This window comes from Stegodyphus dumicola, chromosome 9 (assembly GCF_044657685.1).
Source record: "Stegodyphus dumicola isolate Sdum_Otavi_A_Nest chromosome 9, ASM4465768v1".
Lineage (NCBI taxonomy): Eukaryota > Metazoa > Arthropoda > Arachnida > Araneae > Eresidae > Stegodyphus > Stegodyphus dumicola.
The window spans coordinates 48,619,886-48,639,828 of NC_140776.1; the positions used below are offsets into that span (position 1 = coordinate 48,619,886).

General features: G+C 34.5%; 1 protein-coding gene across 2 annotated transcripts; it reads right to left on the bottom strand.

Moving 5' to 3' along the window:
- Positions 1-1,760: 1,760 nt before the first annotated feature.
- LOC118204814 (cell adhesion molecule 1-like) lies at positions 1,761-19,285 on the bottom strand. Of its 2 annotated transcripts, XM_035377105.2 has the most exons (5): positions 18,974-19,285; positions 16,417-16,520; positions 10,783-10,898; positions 2,978-3,158; positions 1,761-2,005 (listed from the first exon to the last, which is right to left on the bottom strand). In XM_035377105.2, exons 1-5 carry the CDS (start codon positions 18,988-18,990, stop codon positions 1,995-1,997), a joined length of 429 nt encoding a protein of 142 aa, XP_035232996.2. In that variant the 5' UTR covers positions 18,991-19,285; the 3' UTR covers positions 1,761-1,994. The 2 variants fall into 2 exon arrangements, with proteins under 2 accessions (XP_035232996.2, XP_035232997.2); XM_035377106.2 differs by lacking the exon at positions 16,417-16,520 and having other exon boundaries at positions 18,974-19,273.
- Between the last annotated feature and the right edge of the window lie 658 nt (positions 19,286-19,943).

Here is a 19,943-nt window from a genome sequence, read left to right on the forward strand (position 1 = left end):
TCCTAGCGCCCCAGCGCCCTGTGGCTCCAAAGTGACATTTTCTACCTACTTACATCCATTCTACCTACTTACATACTGAGAAAGTTAATAAAGAGGCACAATGATCCATGTAAGGACGATAGTGGGGGTCTGACCATAAATAAACTCGGTCAAATCGTAATTTGAGTTATGACAAAGTCCTAGTAACCTTGACAACCCAAGTCTAAAAACCGTGATTATCTTGGAGCAACTCGTAACTTGCTGCACAGAATGTGGCTGGATGCAGGCTTCTCTTTTAAAATGGCTTTAATATAACAGTAGCTCCCTGAACAATCAGAAAATTAATGAATAACAATTTTTTCTGTATCGCTACATACCTCGGGATACGTAGATCTTCGATTACCGGAAGTGCTGAGACAAAATTGTGCCAGTCAAGAGATATCTATCTGGGATATATAAGATCATGCCAATCAATCTAAAGTAACCATAACTTTTTGTCTAATATTTTAGCTCCGGTAACGACTGGCCCAGCCAACCCTAGGAGGTCGTAAATGTGAATTATATGCGACAACACTGCTCGTTTGGAGTTTGTGCTGCGAGATTCAATGGACACTTTGAAGGAAAATGAATCACTATCTTCCACTGTATTCGTAAAGCTTTGCAACCTTTTCTTCGACTGAATGATGGAAAGGATTATTTCAGAACACCTTTTCATTTAACTTAGGGTTATTAGCATGCCATTTGCGTAGTTTTATTCCAAACGTTTAAATAACTATATCAACTCTGTCTGAACACCTAGAGACCAAGCCTTGAGTCGAGTCTGAAACGACCGGCAGGACACTGTCCATGTAGAAGTCGATTAAAACTATGGACAGGGATAGAGGAAAATATTTTCCTTCATCAAAAGCTGTCTGATGATGTGTCCGCTGGGCTAAGAATGGAGCACATGCTGTTCCATTCGTAACAGTTTGAAGAGTGTAGGTCTTAAACGGAGAGTCAATACCTTTCATTTAGATAATTCTTTAAAGACAGATTTGGGATTTGTCAGTTTCAGTTTGTCGAAACATTTTTTCCATGCCCCCAATAAAGGCATAGGGGGGTTTTCTATGCCCGAACCTGGTATAAAAAGTCTGGTTGTATGACAACTTCCTTCAGAAGAATGGCCATTGAGGGACTGATTTCTAGTAAATTTTGCACTAGCGTTGATGACCACGCGAAATCGAGTGGTATTCTTGTTAGGTCTGTAGACCCTTGATGAAGTAGATAGTAAACTACTTCTGAACTCATTTATCTTTTAGTCTCAACATATGATGCAAACTTTCATATTCTGGAATAAACTCAATATATAACGTTTTCATTGCTGACTTCTCCAGCCTCTCTCCCCCCATATTAAAAAGAACACAGAGTCGACTCCGTGAATAGATTTTCCACTCAAATGGCGCAGTCGCTTTTACATGGGAGAAAGCGAAATATTACAAAGGACAAACATCGGATCCCTTGAACAAAATTTAGTAGCCCCCATATGAAAGAGGCGGCTCCTAAATTCTATTCACGGGAATTCTTATAAATTTCGATAAAGGGAGTCAGTTCTATCATGAGTGGTTTGAAAATTGTTAAGGAAAAGTAATAAAAAAGGCGTTTCTAATATACACTATTTTAATGCAAAATACAAAGCCACGTTTAAATTGATCTGATTTTCTTTGTGCATCAATTTATTGTGTGCATAAATGATAGACGTGTTTGCTTACTGTCAAAAAAGACTAAATAAGAATAAAATTAAATTTTCTTGAAAATTTTCATATTTATTTATTTATCGGAATTTTCACGAAAATATTCTGTCTTATACAATTTATTTTTTCATTAGAAGAATAAAACTTTTAACAGATCAGGTTGAAGTACGAACTCTTAGTTGAAGTTTATAGCGCCAAACATAAAAAATTACACAGTGATGTAATGGAAGAAGATACTTGTATTTTGTGCACTGCGTGGCAGTTTTCTTTTAGCTTGCAAATTTTTCAGTTTCTACCTAAAAAACAAAGAAAGAATAAACGTCATTAAAATATTTTTTCCAAATCTTGCTGTAGAAGATTTATCATACATACTGGCTTCTTCTGCATTAAAGATTTGGACTGTAATTTACTTAGATATATACAAGCTATGTACTAGTCACTTACTAGATATCATTTACTTAGCTATAATACAGGCTTCTACATACTTCGAAATTTTATAAAATATTTCTTTGCTACCATAAACTACCTATTAATGTAGCTACGTATTAATGTACAGTCAGAAATAATGAAATATTAAATTAAAATGCTAGGGTTTTCTTAACCTTTCTTAACGACTTGAGTTATGATTTCACTCAAAAGCTCAGAAATGCCAGACCCAGACTCTGGAGAGCTGCGACTGAAATAAGCTCTGAAATTATGTCAGAAATTATAGTATGATATTGCAGAGTCATTAGTTTTGTTGAAGTAAGAAACGTGAAAAATGTGTAATGCCCTCGCCAGGATTCAAAATCCGGATTACCCGTCTGCTAGCCGGTCGTGCTTCTATTAAGGCATCTTACAATATTAGACAAGCGTGCAGTATGACACTGTGACATAGACGTCACATAGTGACTTCGCTTAAACACTGCAATGTGATCTGACATAAACGTCATGCAAACTTACTTACTTCCTAGTATGACGTTGCAAAAATGAATATGTCCGCTTCTTATGGTGAGATTGTTCCCCTTTTTTATGTAACGTTGCGCGATATCACGTAAACTGCATGTGACGCTGCAACAGCGTTACGTCAATATTACAATGATTTTGTCTCCCGTCATGAAGAAAAAGCGCTTGCATAATTTTGGTACCACGTATTATAAATTATCCAGTATTTTGGTTTAGATTATAATGAATCACTATCTAGTTTAGTTGCTGAGAGAGAAAGCCAGACAATTATTTATTCTAAATATTACACAGCAGAAAGGAGTATTTGTTACAAAATGACTTACCAGATTTAGGCACAATATAGAGCTGGAATACTTTGCTAACCATGCCATGAATATTGGAAGCAGAACATCTGTATTCACCGCTGTCATTTCGTCTTGTCTCCTTGAAGACTAAAAGTGTTCCTTTAGGATGAAGGGCGGTGAAAATTCTGTTGAATCCCATAGATGAAACTTCTAAATCGTTCTAGGGAACAACAAAGAATGCTTGATTCAAAATAAGTATAAGTGAAAATAAATATACAGTGAGGATGGATTGAACATAAATGTTACTTTAAGCTGCCATGCATAAGCTACATGACTGGGCAAGTTCAAAATTTAAAATTTTTATTTTTAATCATTTACGCTAAAATAGTCAGTTCTCTTTATGCAATTAGCATCAGAAATTTAATATGGCCTTTCAAATTTAATCAGTCTATCATTGAGTAATAAACCGGTTTAAACCCTTCTAAGAGCAATAATGCAGTTCATATTCCTATACTTTCAACTTTGAATATATATATGTATAAAATGTATTTAAATTAAAATACATTTAATTTAAAACATAGTCGACTGATATTTTTATGGAAACTTACAGGTTCAAGTGGGCGGAATATCAGAATTTCGCTATTGGTTGTGTAGATGTAGTTTCACCTCACTAACTGTACAACTCGCCCGAATTTTTAGCCATAAAATCCCAGGGAACAGTTCGAGAGTCTCCTATTCCTCTTTCCATACCACCAAATAGCTCGATAGAATTTTTGGCTTGCCAGTATTTGAAGTTAATCTATGCTACACAGACTCTAACCCGAGCCCATCGATACGACACCTAGCGTCGCTAACGACTGTACCGAACAAGGTGGTTTGAAAGCTTACGGGATTATTGCAATTGACGCACTGGGGAAACAGTGTAGCACCGGGTGCCTGGGTCAAGGACCCTACCCTTGTAGAATAGATATGTTATTTCGAATACTTTCATGAGTAACTAGTATATATTTAGAACTTTATATATATATAATTAAATCATGTTTTTTTTAACATTTTTTAAAGTTACAAGAATAGATATAAGAGATAAATTAAAAGATAAATTTCTAAAAAGACTAAAGTGTGCGTCAAGTTTCAATAAACCTGAAGTGCTATCTGGGAACGCTGAGAAAGGAGGAATGAGCCGGCTATAGCCTGATACAGAAAAAACATTCATAACATACATATAAATAATAGGCTGAGTAGTGTGAGCCTCTTGGTCCACTAATAATAATTAAACCTTAAATCTACAACTGTTAGTTTGGAATGTAGTCCAAACTTCAGTACATTTTGAATAGTTCCACGCAATTCCCATCGTTTTAATACGTCAAAGATAAGTTGAATGTTTTGCGTCTAGGATTTTTTTTTATATTTTGAATACTTTTTTCGTCTTTAAAGTCGTGAATAATTAAATTTCGAACAGAACTTGACGTTAATTTGCAGCTTCCTCACATGTTTACTTCAGATTTGAAACTGTTAATACATTTTGCTAAACAAGTAAAAATTCCAAATGCAGACCATAATTTGAGTGATGTAGTTTTATATGAAATAAAAAAATGTGATACGAAACATTGTCTTCGGAAATATCTCGACAGAACTGTCGAGTGTCTGAATAATTATGTGAGTTATTGCTTAACACTTTTAAAATGAACTATTTTATTGCGACGAATATTTTAATGATATTTATTTTGTACCAAGAAAGGCTTAAATCAGAGAACAAATAATATATTAGGAAAAAATGTGGAGTCTATGTTTCAATAGTTTGTAAAAGATGCATGCAAAACTCTATGCATATAAATTTCAAATACACAAGTATGAGTCAGTGCATACAATTATGTCTTATAAACGTGCTCGATTTAGGAAATTGTTCCAAGATGATCCGGAAGCTACTAACTCAAACGTTAGTTTGAGCAACGATTCAACACTCTGCCAGGATTAACTCACATGAACATGAAAATCACAATTTAACTAACATGAACATGAATATCATAATTTAACTCACAAGGAAAGACATCTGTTATTTAAAACCATTTTTAGTTGCAGCTGCATTAAATGCAATTAAAGGATTATCGTTGAGGAATAAGGAACCTAGGAAATTAAATAAAACAGAATTGAAATGGTAATATTTAATGAATATGAAAGAAAAATGTATGAAACATTATATCTTGTAATTGATTAGACATTAGAAAAATTTATATATGTAGCCGACTTAATCAACTGTCCATATTCAGCCGAAGAATATTAAACTATCGAATGATATTAAACAAGGTAAAAACTAATCTTCGCAAATGAAAACGTAATTCCAAGGGAATATCCCACATTTGGAATAAAGCAAATTCAGAAACTATCAAAAGACGGGAACATAAATATATAAAAAGAGCTGAAGAAACAAAATTAAGAGACAAAATGGTTTAGAAGCAAGTTACACTGATGAAACAGAGGAACCCAATTTTTGAAATAAGGAAGTTTAATGATAGTTAAAAGTGTACATCGGGTCACTTCCCAAATGTTAGCTTCATAAAAAAGATTATTAGAGGAAATTCAAGGAAACGCACGTTATTTGAAATCAGAGAATTTTTACCTAAAGCGATGCCTAAAAGGGAAATTTCACAAATGAAATCTGACAATGAATAAGAGTACTGATAATTAAAAAAAATATTCCAGTTATCGAACTAAATGGAATTTTTAAGATTTGGTAAACGACTTCAGTATAGTTCATACAGCTGTAGCCAAGTTCATCCCATAAGATTAGGAATAAATTAAGTTAAACTAAAGATTAAAGTTTAACATCAAGGTGCAAACATATAATCCTGTTACATAGTATATAATCAAACAATTTTGATCAACGATTATTATAATTTAATAATTTGATAGTTCCAGCTACAACCTACACAGCTTTGAAAGTTAATTTTTAAAATATTTCATGAAGATAGGAAACTGTTGAAATATTCTTTTTTCCTATGTTTTCATAAAACAATGCTGTATATAGTTTTATTTTCCCCTCCTTCCCTATTGAGAAAAGCAAAAACATTATTCACTATTAGGCGGTTCACAAAAGATTATTCTGTATCTAAGTACGTAATATTACTGTCATAAACATATTTATTTAAAATTTATAAGCTTGATCAGTTATATATTTTTGCGTGCGTTCGGGTTCGTAATAGATTGAACGCGCAAGTCCGATAAAAAGTTAATAAAATTTAGTCTTATCACAAGAAATGTAACAAAACGCTGGATTTTTCCTCAATGATATTCGTACAATATCCCAATGTCACGCAATATAATCAGTAGCTATACTTTAAAGTAATAAAACGTTAAATAGAACGCAATCCACAGCGCAAAGAAAGTTAATCCGATCAACAAAATTACAGCATTGAAGTAAACAACAACTGAGATGAGATGTTCTCCGTCGGGTTTTTTATAGCTTTAAATCGGTCGCGTGAGATCAAGAAGCAGAAATTCTCTAATAATTTCGAGATTTCCGGAAAGTAAAAGAGTAGAATTACGGTTACAGTTGACACAGTAGTCAATTACATTTAATCAATTTAAGCATGAATTACGAACTATCTATTTATTAAATGTTTAGTGCAAGTGCTACTATATTTTTACTTTCTCTTAAAATATGTCTCGTGCTGCATTGCATGGGGGAATAAAACAATTTTAATTAGAAGTCCATTAAAAATGTCTAACTAAATACAAAATTCTTAACACTGCCCCCTTCCCAAGAACTGCACGCCCCGGGTAGTACTGTCCCTGAACAAGAAGGCATACTTATAACTAAAGAATTATTTGAATAATAGACCTTACAATACAATAACAAATAAAATAACAATAATTGCAATAAGTAACTTAAACAAATCAAATACTAAATACAAATCAAATCAAATACAAATTTAGAAACAAAAAGGATCATGGTCTTATACTATTTACATTATATACACTACGTATTATGGCCATAGTAAGGAGCTAACCTGTCGTAATGAACGACTTTAGGCTTAGAGTTTGGTGACTTATAGATCCGAACCACGACATCGTTCAACCTGTTTAGGACTGTGCACAGGCCATCCCAAGGTGACTGTAGTTTAGGACAGAGTCCTTTCCGTCGAGTCAAATTCCACAACCACGCACGCCTTGTCTCCTTCGTTGATTCGATGTCTAGTAGCTCTCGTGTCGCATCGGGTCTTCACATTTTCCGTCGTCAAGTTGACTCGCTCTAGCGCAAAATTGTGCATCACTTCAAATTGGGCCTGAATGTATTCTTCAGGCGACGAAGGCGCATCCGGAGAGCAACAAAAACGAGAGATCACAGATGAAGGTCACGACCGATGGGCATCTGGGATGGAGAATAGCCGGTAGTCTCATGTTTCTCTTCGACCCTAGTATGCTTTCGGCAGCTCTCTGAGCAGGGTCTCTCTGAGCAGACGAGGCGTCGGCGTTTCCTGGTGAGAATCCCTTCTGATGATGGATAGTTACGCCTTCTGATGCTGAAAGCAGTTTGTTGTTTTTGAAGTCCAAGCATATATTATATTTCCTTAATATATATCCGAGTACATATCCGAGTACGCAAGGATCTGTAATATCTGCCACATATGCCGTGTGATAGTAGGCGGCAATTCCAAACGTGATGTTCCTTTTTAACTTCCCATCTACGTCGATTTTATCACCAGACGCAGTCTGGAGGGTAACACTTAATGGCGTCCAAATGAGTTTAAATTGTTTAGCTAAATCTTTCTGAATGATGGTAACATTAGCTCCTGTGTCAATAATCATACTGCAAGGAACACCATCGATATGCCCATTGATGGATAGTTCATTACTGTTGCCACTCACTGCAGATATCTTACACGCTTTAAAACGGGGTTCTTCCCTATCATTTAAATTCTGCTCCGCGATATGGTCATTAATTTGTTTCCTGCGTCGATGCTGAGAAATGGTTTTATTTTCGTGCTCTGAAGTGTTCTGCAGTTTTGTACGTGGCCTTCAGCTCCGCAGGTCCAGCACTTTGGCTTCTTCTCACTCCATTTTCGTCTCGTGGCATATTGCCTGTTTAAATCGTCTGTCTTATTTTCCTTGCTCTGGGGTTTCCAGCAGTTCCTCTGTACGTGGCCTTCAACACCGCAGTTTCAGCACTTTAGGATTGGTTTCTTTCACTCCTGTTCCGTCTCAAGGCATTAACTTTTCTGATAAAATCATCTGTTTTATTTTCCGTGACCTGGGGTGTTCTGCAATTCCGTCGTATGTGGAATTTGGGTGAGTAAAAGGAAAGCCTGCATGCCTGAGAAGAGAAGGGTAAGAATGTAGAAAGGAGAATTGTCAGGAAAAATCAGAGTTAGTAAGAAAGGAGTAAAAAATCATTGGGAATGCGACATAAAATGAAACTTATCTGTGAAGAGCTGGATGAGTGGGAGGAGTCTTGATTCTGGCATCCAATCAGAGCTGGATGAATGAACTTGAAGAATAATATTTTCAAGTTCAGAGAAGGCTAACATAATTTGCATGGCTTGCAGTTCTAAGATTAATTTTTCAACACGAGAATTAACAGTTCGCATTCTTGTACAATTGACAGGATATTTTGTAAAAACTGAAGATTATTTTGGTTCTTGAAAACATCAAGAATAGGGTCAATTTTTTCCTTCTTGTGTAATATTTTTCTTGAGAGCTTCTCTGTTAATGGTGGAATGCTTTTTATGAACGTAGAAAAGTCGACTTCAGATATTGTAGGTGCCGAATTTCTAACCTCTTGTTTCTTTTTCATGTCAGAAAGTCTTTTCTGAAATTCAGGACATCCTGAGTATGAACTTACATGGTTTTGCTCACAGTTAATGCACTTGGGTTCTTGACTTCCTCTTGATTTGAGTGACTTTTCTTGACGTTACTTTTTCTTGACTTGAGCTTACAAGTAGAAATTCTGTGTGATCCTCCGCATTTGCAACATCTTTCATTCTTAAAACATCCGTGTTGAGTATGCGCAAACCGCTGGCATTTATAGCACTGGGTTGGGCGTTCAGTAGAAACCTGGAAACTACAAATATTATTCACATTCAAAATTGCATTTCCTTCTTTAAATTTTTTAAGTTTGATAAAATAGAGAGGCAGTCTATCGGTTCCATTTTCAGTTTTCCTAGTAAATTGTTTCACTTTCGGTACTAGAAATTTCCTCGGGGCCAAGATTTGAAAAACATGATTTTCTGTTATTGTGGCTGGTAAGGTTTTGATGATTACTTTAACAGCTCATTCATTTTCCATTTAGTATTAAGGTTATTCGATTCCAGAAATTGTGCTAATTTACGATAATCTTCAACGGAATTTTTTAAAGATAAAGATTGATCATCTGCGTAATTGAGCTTCAAATTCATTTACACATACTTTTTGTAAGAAGTTTCCAGAAAAATCCAGATTATATTAGTATCATAAAGAACAATCGGGGGAATTTTGCTTGGCTGTGCAGTAGAATTCACATCAGTTGTTTCGGAGATATCACTGTCAGTTAGAGCAGCAAACTTGTTACTTGGCGGGATTTCGTTGACTTCAGGTTTATGTGTAGGCTTCTTGACCGGGCTTTTAAGAAATTTCCATTCGTTATTGTCGTCACTTAGTCTATCAGAAATAGTTCTTGCGAATTTCTTTTTCTGCGCATCAATAGCTCCTTTACAGAGGTTTGGAAAAACTGTTTGTAGATGTTCTGCCGTAACCTGAGAAATCGATTTCATTACTTAGTTTCTGCATATTTATTTCAACTTCTTCATTCAAGTCTGCTTGAGAGAAACTTGATCGATTAGGTTGTCGTCAGCTTTTATTACTTCAGAGTTAGGCGTAACCCAAGGGATGGTACTCTTTCCTTAGCCATCAATTCAGAGTAAACTCCAACTGAGATGAGATGACATGACATGACTTTATTATGCCGAGAGTAGCTTGGTAATTAATTAGCTGTGTTCCGGCTCATTTCAAGTAAAATTAACATGCAAGTATAAGAAATACATAATCTAAAAATACAAAATTTATAAAAGAAAGGGACAAAAACAGCAAATTTGCTTAATAAATTAGTGACTTGCGAATCCGACTTTAAAGTAATGCCCGAAGTCATTAATTTAGCATCCGCAGTTTTTGAAGCAGCAGTAACGTCAGGAGTCGATTTTCTAGGCTTTTCAACTTTCTTTTTAAATTCATTGGGCGGCTCGAAAGTAGTCTTTTCATCTTTTCTAGTATTACTAACTTTTGGAAAAATTTCGCAACCTTTATAATGAGATGAGATGGTCTCCGTCCGGCTTTATACAGCTTTGAATCGGTCGCATGAGATTCTAGCAATTTCTGCTTCTCGAGATTTCTGGAAAGCAAAAGAGTAGAAATACGGTTACAGCTAACACAGTAGTCAATTACATTTATTCAGCTTAAATATTAGACGTAGAGTCATTAGGTTATTAGCGGGATGTAATGTTAAATGCACGTGCTCCTGTAATTTTACTTTTCCGGCGTAGCTTTATTTTAAAATATGTCTCGTGCTGCTTTGCACGGGAAAATAAAACAATTTTAGTTAGAATTCTAAAATTATCTAACTAAATACAATATGACTTCAATTAGATATACTACAGATAATGTCAAGTCACTTAGTTAAGTAATGTATAATTTTAATTTAAAAATAAATTTAAATACTATAAATAGCATGATAAATGAAATTTACTGTGGACGACAGATATTTCGGCAGCATAATTAAATATGAAGCAAAAAATGGAAACACTGAATTCCAATTCTAATACAGGAATTTCTAACATAAGAAAACTCATCTCTAAAACAAGTCAACAATCTTATACCTTATCATACCATGTATGCGCTATAGGCGGTCTACCATTAGCTGAACACAGAATCTCTAAAGACGCTCCTTCTTCACCAGCAACGGTTTCATAGTCCTTTTCGAACCATGGACGCTCTATAAAGATACATTTTAGATGGAATCAACAAAGTTTTCTGTATAATTTGATGCATAAAAAAGAATATTTTATCAGTTCCATAGTACTGGCAATAGTCTAAAATATCGAGCGTATTATAAACAAATGACTTTTATAAAACTAAATTTAAAAATTACTGCATAAGTTTTTAGTACGACTTTTGGGAATATGTGGGATCTAGTTCTCTTCGCTGTCATAAAATGTAACTACATCTGCCTAAATGTTAATCCTTGCAACTTCTCGCAAAGGCTTGAAGAGGAACAGGATTAATTGAAGAATGCAGCAGACCCTTTTATTGAGCACAATATAGTTTGAAGACGGCACGGACTTACGGGCTTAAAGGCACCGACCACTTGCGGCGAGTTAAAAGACACGGAATACTAAATTTAAAGTTAAAGAGTAGTGCAAGAATACATAATTCAGTTTAATCTAAGAGGGTGACTCAAAACCAACACCGACAGAAAAATAATTCGGCGGCAAGAATGCGAAGCCTATATTCAAGGTTATTATTCAAGCTGGAAGAAATAGCAACGTGCCTCACAAGAGCGAAACCACGCTCTGACTAAACTTTTCGCTACCATCAATTTAAAAATGCTCGTGTTGACTCGCGTAATAGTCGCACATTTTTTGCCAAATTTTCATTGTGAAAGTTTAGGTGCGACTATGTGGGGAAATCTACTACATAATATTGCACGCTTTTGACGATTTTTCCTGCTTCAAAATGGGAGGGGGTGCCACTATTACGCCAGTAGCGGTACATCCTGGCGAGGAAACGCGAGGGCAATAAGAGATGGCAGAAAATGCCAACAAATTAAAATAACTATTAGTAAAAATAAATGAAACCCTACAAATATTAACTTAGTTAATAAATGCAGCTTTTACTTTTAGGTTAATAAATTAAAATAATTTTTCAAATAAATTCTAAACATAGTATTGATGTATCACTGCGTATAAAATTTCATGCTAATAAACCGATTATTTTTTGAGATATTAAATGCTTTGTGCTTGTAATATTAGTTTGGGATACTAATGTATAATAATACAGGCAAACTCCGAAAAAACGAATGTGAAGGAAGGAGCTAAGAAAGAATATCTCGAAGTCAGGAGTATCGTTGAAACATGACGCGTTTTACTTAAATTTTAAACAACGTATTTGTTATAAAATGTTTGTTTTCATTTACCCAGTTACCTAAACAATTTGTATTTTAAGCATTCACCAGCAGAAATATCACTTGAAAACAATTCTTTGATACAGTGAGCTTCCTTTAAAATTTTAAAACAGTCTTGTCATTTGAGTAAAATGAAAATAATACCTCCATTTGAATAGTTTAACAGATTATTTTAGTATATCGAGGAGTATTATAAGACCATAGATGAAATTTCTATGCCAGATTAACACTTCTAGTCCTGTTTTATGTTATGCTCAGTTAGAATTGATACCATTCAGTTACAGTCAGGTAGAATGCTTTAATACTGGGAAAAATTTTGCAAATTTCAAATTATGAATTTAAAATACACCTAATTTACTCGAAATTTAAAACAACTTCCATGAGAAGCATTTTCCTTATGTAGTGAAAGATAAAATATACAATCTTAAAGCACTTTTTGAAGGGGAAAACGTGTACACTTGTATTTTTAATATCTTTCCTAATATCTATATCTATTTATATAATATAAAATTTTTATCAGAAATTTATATCAATTATAGTTTGGCAAGAGTTAAATAAGCATTTTCATCGACTTTTGACAAGATTTGACAAGATTTATAAACGTGCCACATTCCTGTGAGTAAAACATTTCCTAGTTAATAGTGTCCTACAAAATAGCGTCAAGTTAAGAAGAAATTGTCATATGGGAAATGGCTTTGGGTTTTTCAAATATACCTGTGAAGTTTGGCAGTATTTTTTAACACTTAACAGTAAGTAATGGATTGGATTAAGACTGAGATGGCGACTGCTAAATGCCCAAAAAATGCATTTGTGGAGAACACTTTAAGGGAAACCGGCTGGTATTCACGTTACAAATGGGGAAAGTCATGTAAACTCCTGTGCAACTATCCCAAAACAATACTAAAAGAAATGGTGAAATAATAAACTTATAGACCGTATAAGGAGAATTAACACACGTGTGATGTAGTTTCATCTTCGAAAAACTGAAAAAGAGTCAGCATACTAATAGTGTAAATGACGCGTTGAAATTCAGTAGTGGGAGTTCAAGGTTTGAAGCAAAAGAAAAAAGATCATTTTTCAATATTTTACCGCTCTTTGTGTCCGTCAGATAGCTGTGCCTACGATTTCTTTGAACACCTGATCCAATGTAGAAAGTCGAAATTTTTGTGATCTGAGCAGTGAGAAGTGCTTGAAATAAGAATATGTGCTTTTAAATGTGCTGGTAATAGTATGCTTGATTGCGGAAACTGACACGTTTTCTTCTTCTGTTACGCATTTCTTCTGAGGCATTCAAAACATTTTGCAGAAACTACTGTAGGACCATATGCTATATGCTGGACCATAATTAGTTGTAGTTTCCTCCAATCATTGCATAAAGCAAGCGCTAAAACCATTCTTTGGCTTCCCACGCACTTTTTTTTAACACGTAAAAGCGGAAATTCTTTTCTGATTTCTTTCTTTAACCAAAAAATGTGCTAATGTAGAACTTGAAAGCTAACTTCCGTAAAGTGGAGGCTACTTGGTCTATGCTTCTCATTATTCTAGGGCAGAGTTTCTTAAATTGTGGGTCCCGTTTTAGCAATTTTAATATTTCTTTAACTTATTATAATAATTTTAAAATTACCACATAATTTTACATAATGTATTTGCAAACAGATAAAGATGAAATTACACAGACAGAGAGAGAAAAAAAAATACGAAAACGTTTCGACGCATTTTTTACAATAGTAGCGTTCCTTTTACTTTAAAAGTTAATGACCTAAAACTGCAATAGTATACATTCAAGAGCCAAAACATTATGAGCCAAACAAACCTGTCAATAAAGAGTTGGGCCACCTTTGGCGCGCAACACAGCTTCAACCCGCCTTGGCATGGATGACACAAGTTCTTGATAGATGGCCGGAGACAGATTGTACGAGATGTTGTAGCAACGGTCACGCAAATCCGAGATATTGCTAATTGGTGGTCTTTGACTTCTGAGCTGCCGTCCCATGACATCCCAAAAGTGTTCTATCGGATTGTGATCCTGCGAGTTAGGCGGCCAGGACATTAACTGGAAATCAGCATCATGTTTCTGGAACCACTCCAACACAATTGTAGCCTTGTGACACGGGGCGTTGTCCTGTTGGAACATTCCATTTCCAGCTGGAAAACAGAGGCCATGTAAGGGTGCAACTGGTCCGCAATGATGCTCAGATACCCTGTAGCATTCATGGTCTGCTCTACCACAACCACGGGTCCCAGAGACGCCCAAGAGAACGTCCTCCAGAGCATATTACCGCCACCACCGGCCTGTGTATGACCTACTGTGCATCGAGGGAGCAACTGTTCGCCTGGAAAATGGCGTATCCTCATACGGCCATCGGCGAGATGAATGACAAACAGTGATTCATCTGAGCAGGCAGCTCTCTCAATCCATGGACAGGCAATCCATGGACCAGTCGCGATTTTCCCGGGCCCAGCGCAGGCGCAGTTGGCGATGACGCTTGGTCCACAAAGGCACACGAGTGGGACGTTTGCTGCGTAGCCCCATATCCAGCAGTGTCCGTTGAACAGTGTGCTCCGATACTTTTCTACTTGGCCCTGCATTGTATTCGGCTGTCAGCTGAGCCACTGTCTGGCTCCGGTTTTGCTTCACCATGCGAGACAGTCTCCGATGACCTTCTTCTTTGATAGCGTGTGGACGTCCAACACCATGTCGCCTACTGCTGGTTTCACCGTCATTCATCCACTTTTCATACGTACTAACAACTGTAGATCGCGAACAACCCACGATGCATGCAGTTTCGGAAATACTTGTTCCGAGCCTTCGAGCCATTACAATCTGCTCTCGATCAAAGTCGCTTAGATCCGCAGCCTTTCCCATCACACACAGAAGTAAGTGAAAGAATGATTCTTCAGACTCTCCAGCAGCAGTTAAATACCACTTCCACCTGATCACGTGCCTTCCACGTCATCCAGACGCGTTCATCGCAAAATGTAGAGCTGGTCATAATGTTTTGGCTCTTGAGTGTATAATAATACAATGATGAAACTGACCGTTTCACTCACGCGTGTGTCGAATTTTCCCCAAAATTTTCTTTAATATTATGCGGTCCTCAAACCAAAAAGTTTAAGAAACCTTGTTCTAGAGGAAAAAGATAATAAGAAATTGTCTCTTCTTTGAAGCGTTGATAGCTAGAAAAAATTTTCTATCTTTCAGTGTGCTGGTAATTAATCAGACGAATCATTTTTTCCTTTTCAAACCAAGGAAGAATTTAAAATTAAAAAAAAATAACCTTAGCTTGGTTTAGATTTTGAATAAAACTGACAATTTATTTTTAATTTTTCAATAATCTAGACGCTTTTTCCACTTTTTAATTTGGATGACAAACTAATCTCACTTTTTAGTCTAATTTGAAAGTTCCCACGAGTGTGTTTTCTCTTTTAATTTAAAGAGGTATTGCTTATTTTTACATATTTAACGGATAAAATAATGTTTATTTTGGATTTATAACAATTTCACTTTTAAGAGTATAATTCTAACAATATTACGATACCTCGAAAATTAATATTTCATTGCCAATTAAACATTTTAAAAAATCATGCTCTACCAATTCACTCTCAAAAGCAGATTTTTCTTTTCTTCTCCTGACACAAAATTTCTGCACAGATTAAAAAAAGAAAAAAAGAAAGCGTTTTAGATTTTATATTACGCGCAAAGTGGCGTTTTATTTATGGGAGATTCAAAACGGGATTTAAAAAGTGGTACAGACATTAAAAGTCATTCGACGCAAAATACAGTTAGACATTGTAACGTCTTTGCGTTGCTACGCTACCAATATAATACCAGTGAGAAATGTAAAGAAACCTCGCGCATAAAATACCCGTGTTTGAAGATGCACGCGATGTTAAGGTTAATGGAACGCTTTGATATCGTTGAGTTTGTTAATCCAAAATTCGCTAAAGTTTTACAAAATATGAAATAGATAATAGAACAAATTCCAAATTTGGGCTTCCAGATGCCCATATTCGAGTGGAGGACTACGTTATTCAGAATTTGACGGCTCTAGGTACCGTTGTTTTTTCATAATGCGAGAAACATATATACATTCATAGCATGCAGATTCTTCTTTATTTAATTTCTTTAAATATAATGCAGGGCTAGTGGCAACAATTTGAAAAGTGATTCAGAATTTTATAGTGAGCCAAAGCAAAATGCCAAAGCCCTTCTGGCAATAGCCCTTCCGGGCATATTGCCCTTTTAGGCTAATAAAATTTTAAATAAATGTACTTTTCGTTAAACTATGTAATGATATATATGATATTAATATTTAAATAAAATACAAACCTTGAAATGCAAAAACGTAAGATACCACGCAAACGAAGACGAATTTCCTAAGAATATTTATAAACGGCAATTCAGATCCAGAAAAGAAACACATGGGACAGCTCCTTAAGTAAAAATAAAGAGATAAAAGTAAGAAAGGATTATCAATGAGTCAGATAAGATTGATCAGAATATTGAATGTTAAAGGCCAAGCTACTCATAGTTCATTCGAGCAATCTGCTATATTTTCAAGGGCGAATGAACTGAAGATAAAATGTTTTCCAAGGAAATCATATCACACTTTGGAGAAATGAGAAGACACTTTGAGCCAAAGCTGGGAAAAAACTGGAAACGGGGAGAAAAGTCATGAAATAAATTTTCAGATTACAGTCTGAAATCTCAAAAAATACTTACTACTAAAAAGTTCTAAAAATAAAAAAATACATATATTTTACTTCTTTCATGGAAGTAATCTTCTTAATTTCGTTAATGGAAGTTTTTATCTGTATTTTTTTTTTCAAAGGGACAAACAAAAATATAACCAAATAATACGAAACCAAAAAATATCAAAATATTAAAAAATGTATATTACTGGTGGAATAAAATTAGTTATGCAGTGGAAAGGTTAAAAGATTTGATCTTCATGGTGAAGTGTTGTTTTAGCTACAGCTTCTCATTATAATTTCTTATATATATATGCGGCTTAAGTGTCTGTTTGTCGCCGATAGTTTATTGGTTTCTTACGTAACTGTACTAGCCAATGGGGTGAAGTTGCTACGGCAATCCATATACACTGATACCATACATGCAGTTATCATTGATTTAATTAAATTATCACGGTATTTAAGAACATTTAAATATTTTTAATCCATAAAATTGTTGCTTATTATGAATTTAACTATATTTACATATGAATTACATAGAAACTTGCAAACGTTGATAAATTAAAGGAGACGAAACCAACTAACGAGTTGTGCCTAGTACATCTCATCAGGTAGGTTTACCCCAACTCCTATGCTAAATATCCTTTCGCGTAAAGAGTTAAAAATTTTGTCCGATTTTATTCCGACATTGTATTTTAAACTGAATTTTCAGCTGAACGCAAATTGTGCGTGTCAGGGGGAACGTGAACAATTGTTTGCTTTAGCAATCATCTGTTTTTGAAATGGTTTACAACTGAACGCAAAAGTTAGTGAAATAACGGACGTAAAATTAAAAGTAATTGATGGTCCTCTGCAAGGCGAGCTTAAAATTGATGGAAAGATCTACAACGCGGATGGAACGAGACGGCTCCCGACCTAATGCGACCTAATAGGCGCCAAACGGGATTAAGTGCCGCCCTGCCCTTGATCAATTGACAATGTTGCGGAACCACAGAGCAAGGGCAGACAAGGCGGTAGCAGTACGGTCCCTGCCGAGCTTTACCGTGGCCTTCGAGATAACATGGCCTGGTTAGCTGCGAGGCCTACGTGATAGGCCTCGGGTTAGCTGCGAGTGACGTCACGAAAGGCGTCCAATCCTTCCGTGACTTCCTTCGCTTCAGATTTGAATGCGAGCGTTTCGTTCGATGTTTAGAGTGTTTTGTTTTTAATAATGCATAATAATTAAATTTTCAGAGACTTGACGGGAAAACGTATATAAAAGGTCGTATATTCCTTTGCAGTTAAGATTAATAACTTAATAAATATTGTTTTTTAAGAAATATTCACGAAATTTTCTATGCCATGTTTTAGGTTATTTTGTGCATTTTTTTTTACACTGTATTGTAATACGTAATTTGTTAGGATACACTCAAAAAAGAAGGTTTTGAAATAAGTAAATAAAAAGGCTGTTATTTTATTAACATAAAAATGTCTTTACAGTTTGAGAAGGAGAGGAATGAAAGGAATGAAAAGATTTAGAAATAATTCACTAACAAAAGTAAATATAATTTAGCAAATTAAAAGACATAAAAAATTATTTTTCCTTAAAACTATAAATATTTCAGAGCTTCCAAATATTATGCAAATGTATTTTTTATTCATTTAAAATACTGTCTAATAAAATGAACAGCAGATCAAAAGCCACAGAAAAAATTTAAATCTCAAAACTTTGTAAATTAAATAAATTACAATTTTGCTGCAACATTACAGATAACGAATAATTTTCACATATTTATATGTTATCTATAGCAATAATTATAATAATATTTACTTCATTTAATAATATTTACATTGTTACTTATATGTAGATGCATAGTAAATAATATATTTACAAATAAAAGCCATCCATATAATGTTTCACAAAAGCGTAAAATCAATAAATTTGCTAACGAAAACCTCAAAACAACTATACATAGAACAAACCATCATTTCTGTCTAATTAGAAAAGACTGTGCAAGTTGTACTAGTATACTGAAGCAATAATTAATCGCAATTGATAATTTATTTTGAAAATTATGAAGTATTATCTAATAATAAGGAAACAGCAAAAAGTTTAATAAATTTAAATGTAAAAGATACATTATTGAAAATATGTTTGAATTGCATCATATTTAGTACACTATTTAAAAAAAAATAATACAATGTCATTTACATACCACTCATATCTTTTCATCACGTATTCTTGACTTTTTTAATTTTCCTTTCATCGCTTTTTGTATACATATTATTTTGAAGAACTTTAGTATAATTGTTTAAACAAATATTTGAAATAGTGCACATTATTTTTTTTAATCTGCTAGAAAAAGGTATTCCACACATTAAACAAGTTTCATGAACATCAAACATGTTAATGTTTTGTACATATATCTCGGTAAGTTTGACCAGTAAAGAATGTTGTTTTTGTTTAGAATTTAGAAATAAAATTTCGTAATCAGGAGATAAAAGTTTCTGAAATATTAAGAAACACACTGTCACAACAAATACAATATTTGAAGCTGGAAGTTTTAAACCACCTCGGTTAATAAGGCTTAAATAGTTTCTGTACATCACTTCACTGCTATCTGCGTGCATTTCATGATTTTCATTATCGCAAATCAAACTCTTATCAGTAAAAAATAACGACTTGCATGAAAAACAGTCAATTTTCAGTTTAAACACGCAGTAGCCAGACAGATATGTTAGGACTTCAGCTTCAGCATTATTCACTGAATCAATATCAATATCATTTAGTATTTCTATAAATGGAGAACAGTCAATTTCTTCAAGAGGTTGTACTGCACAGACATCAGATATCAACATTTTTAACTGAATTTTTCCATATCTGTTGGAAAGTAAATGAAGAATCGATTTTATTCGCAATTTTCTCTCGGATTGAAGAATTTCTTGTACAGATACAAGATAAGATCCTCCCGACATTTGCCGATATGAAGAAAACCTAGATTCTAGATTATCTGTCTGAAATTTAGCTGTAAGTATATATTTTGTGCCTCTCAACAAAAGATGTTTGATTATGAGAACCATTGTGGATGTTGTGTGAGTTAAAGCAAAGAAAGTTTCTTCACTTAAGCTACCACATCTGGGTTTTTGATTTAGCTTTTTCCATTCTTTCAACCAGTTCGAGAATGT

Excerpts from the sequence above, each read along its gene's own strand:
- LOC118204814 (XM_035377105.2), bottom strand. Across the intron at positions 10,899-16,416 it reads TTACGTTTTTGCATTTCAAG|AGCGTCCATGGTTCGAAAAG; the intron begins GTTTGTATTTTA and ends GTATCTTTATAG. Across the intron at positions 3,159-10,782 it reads CGCATACATGGTATGATAAG|AACGATTTAGAAGTTTCATC; the intron begins GTATAAGATTGT and ends GTTGTTCCCTAG.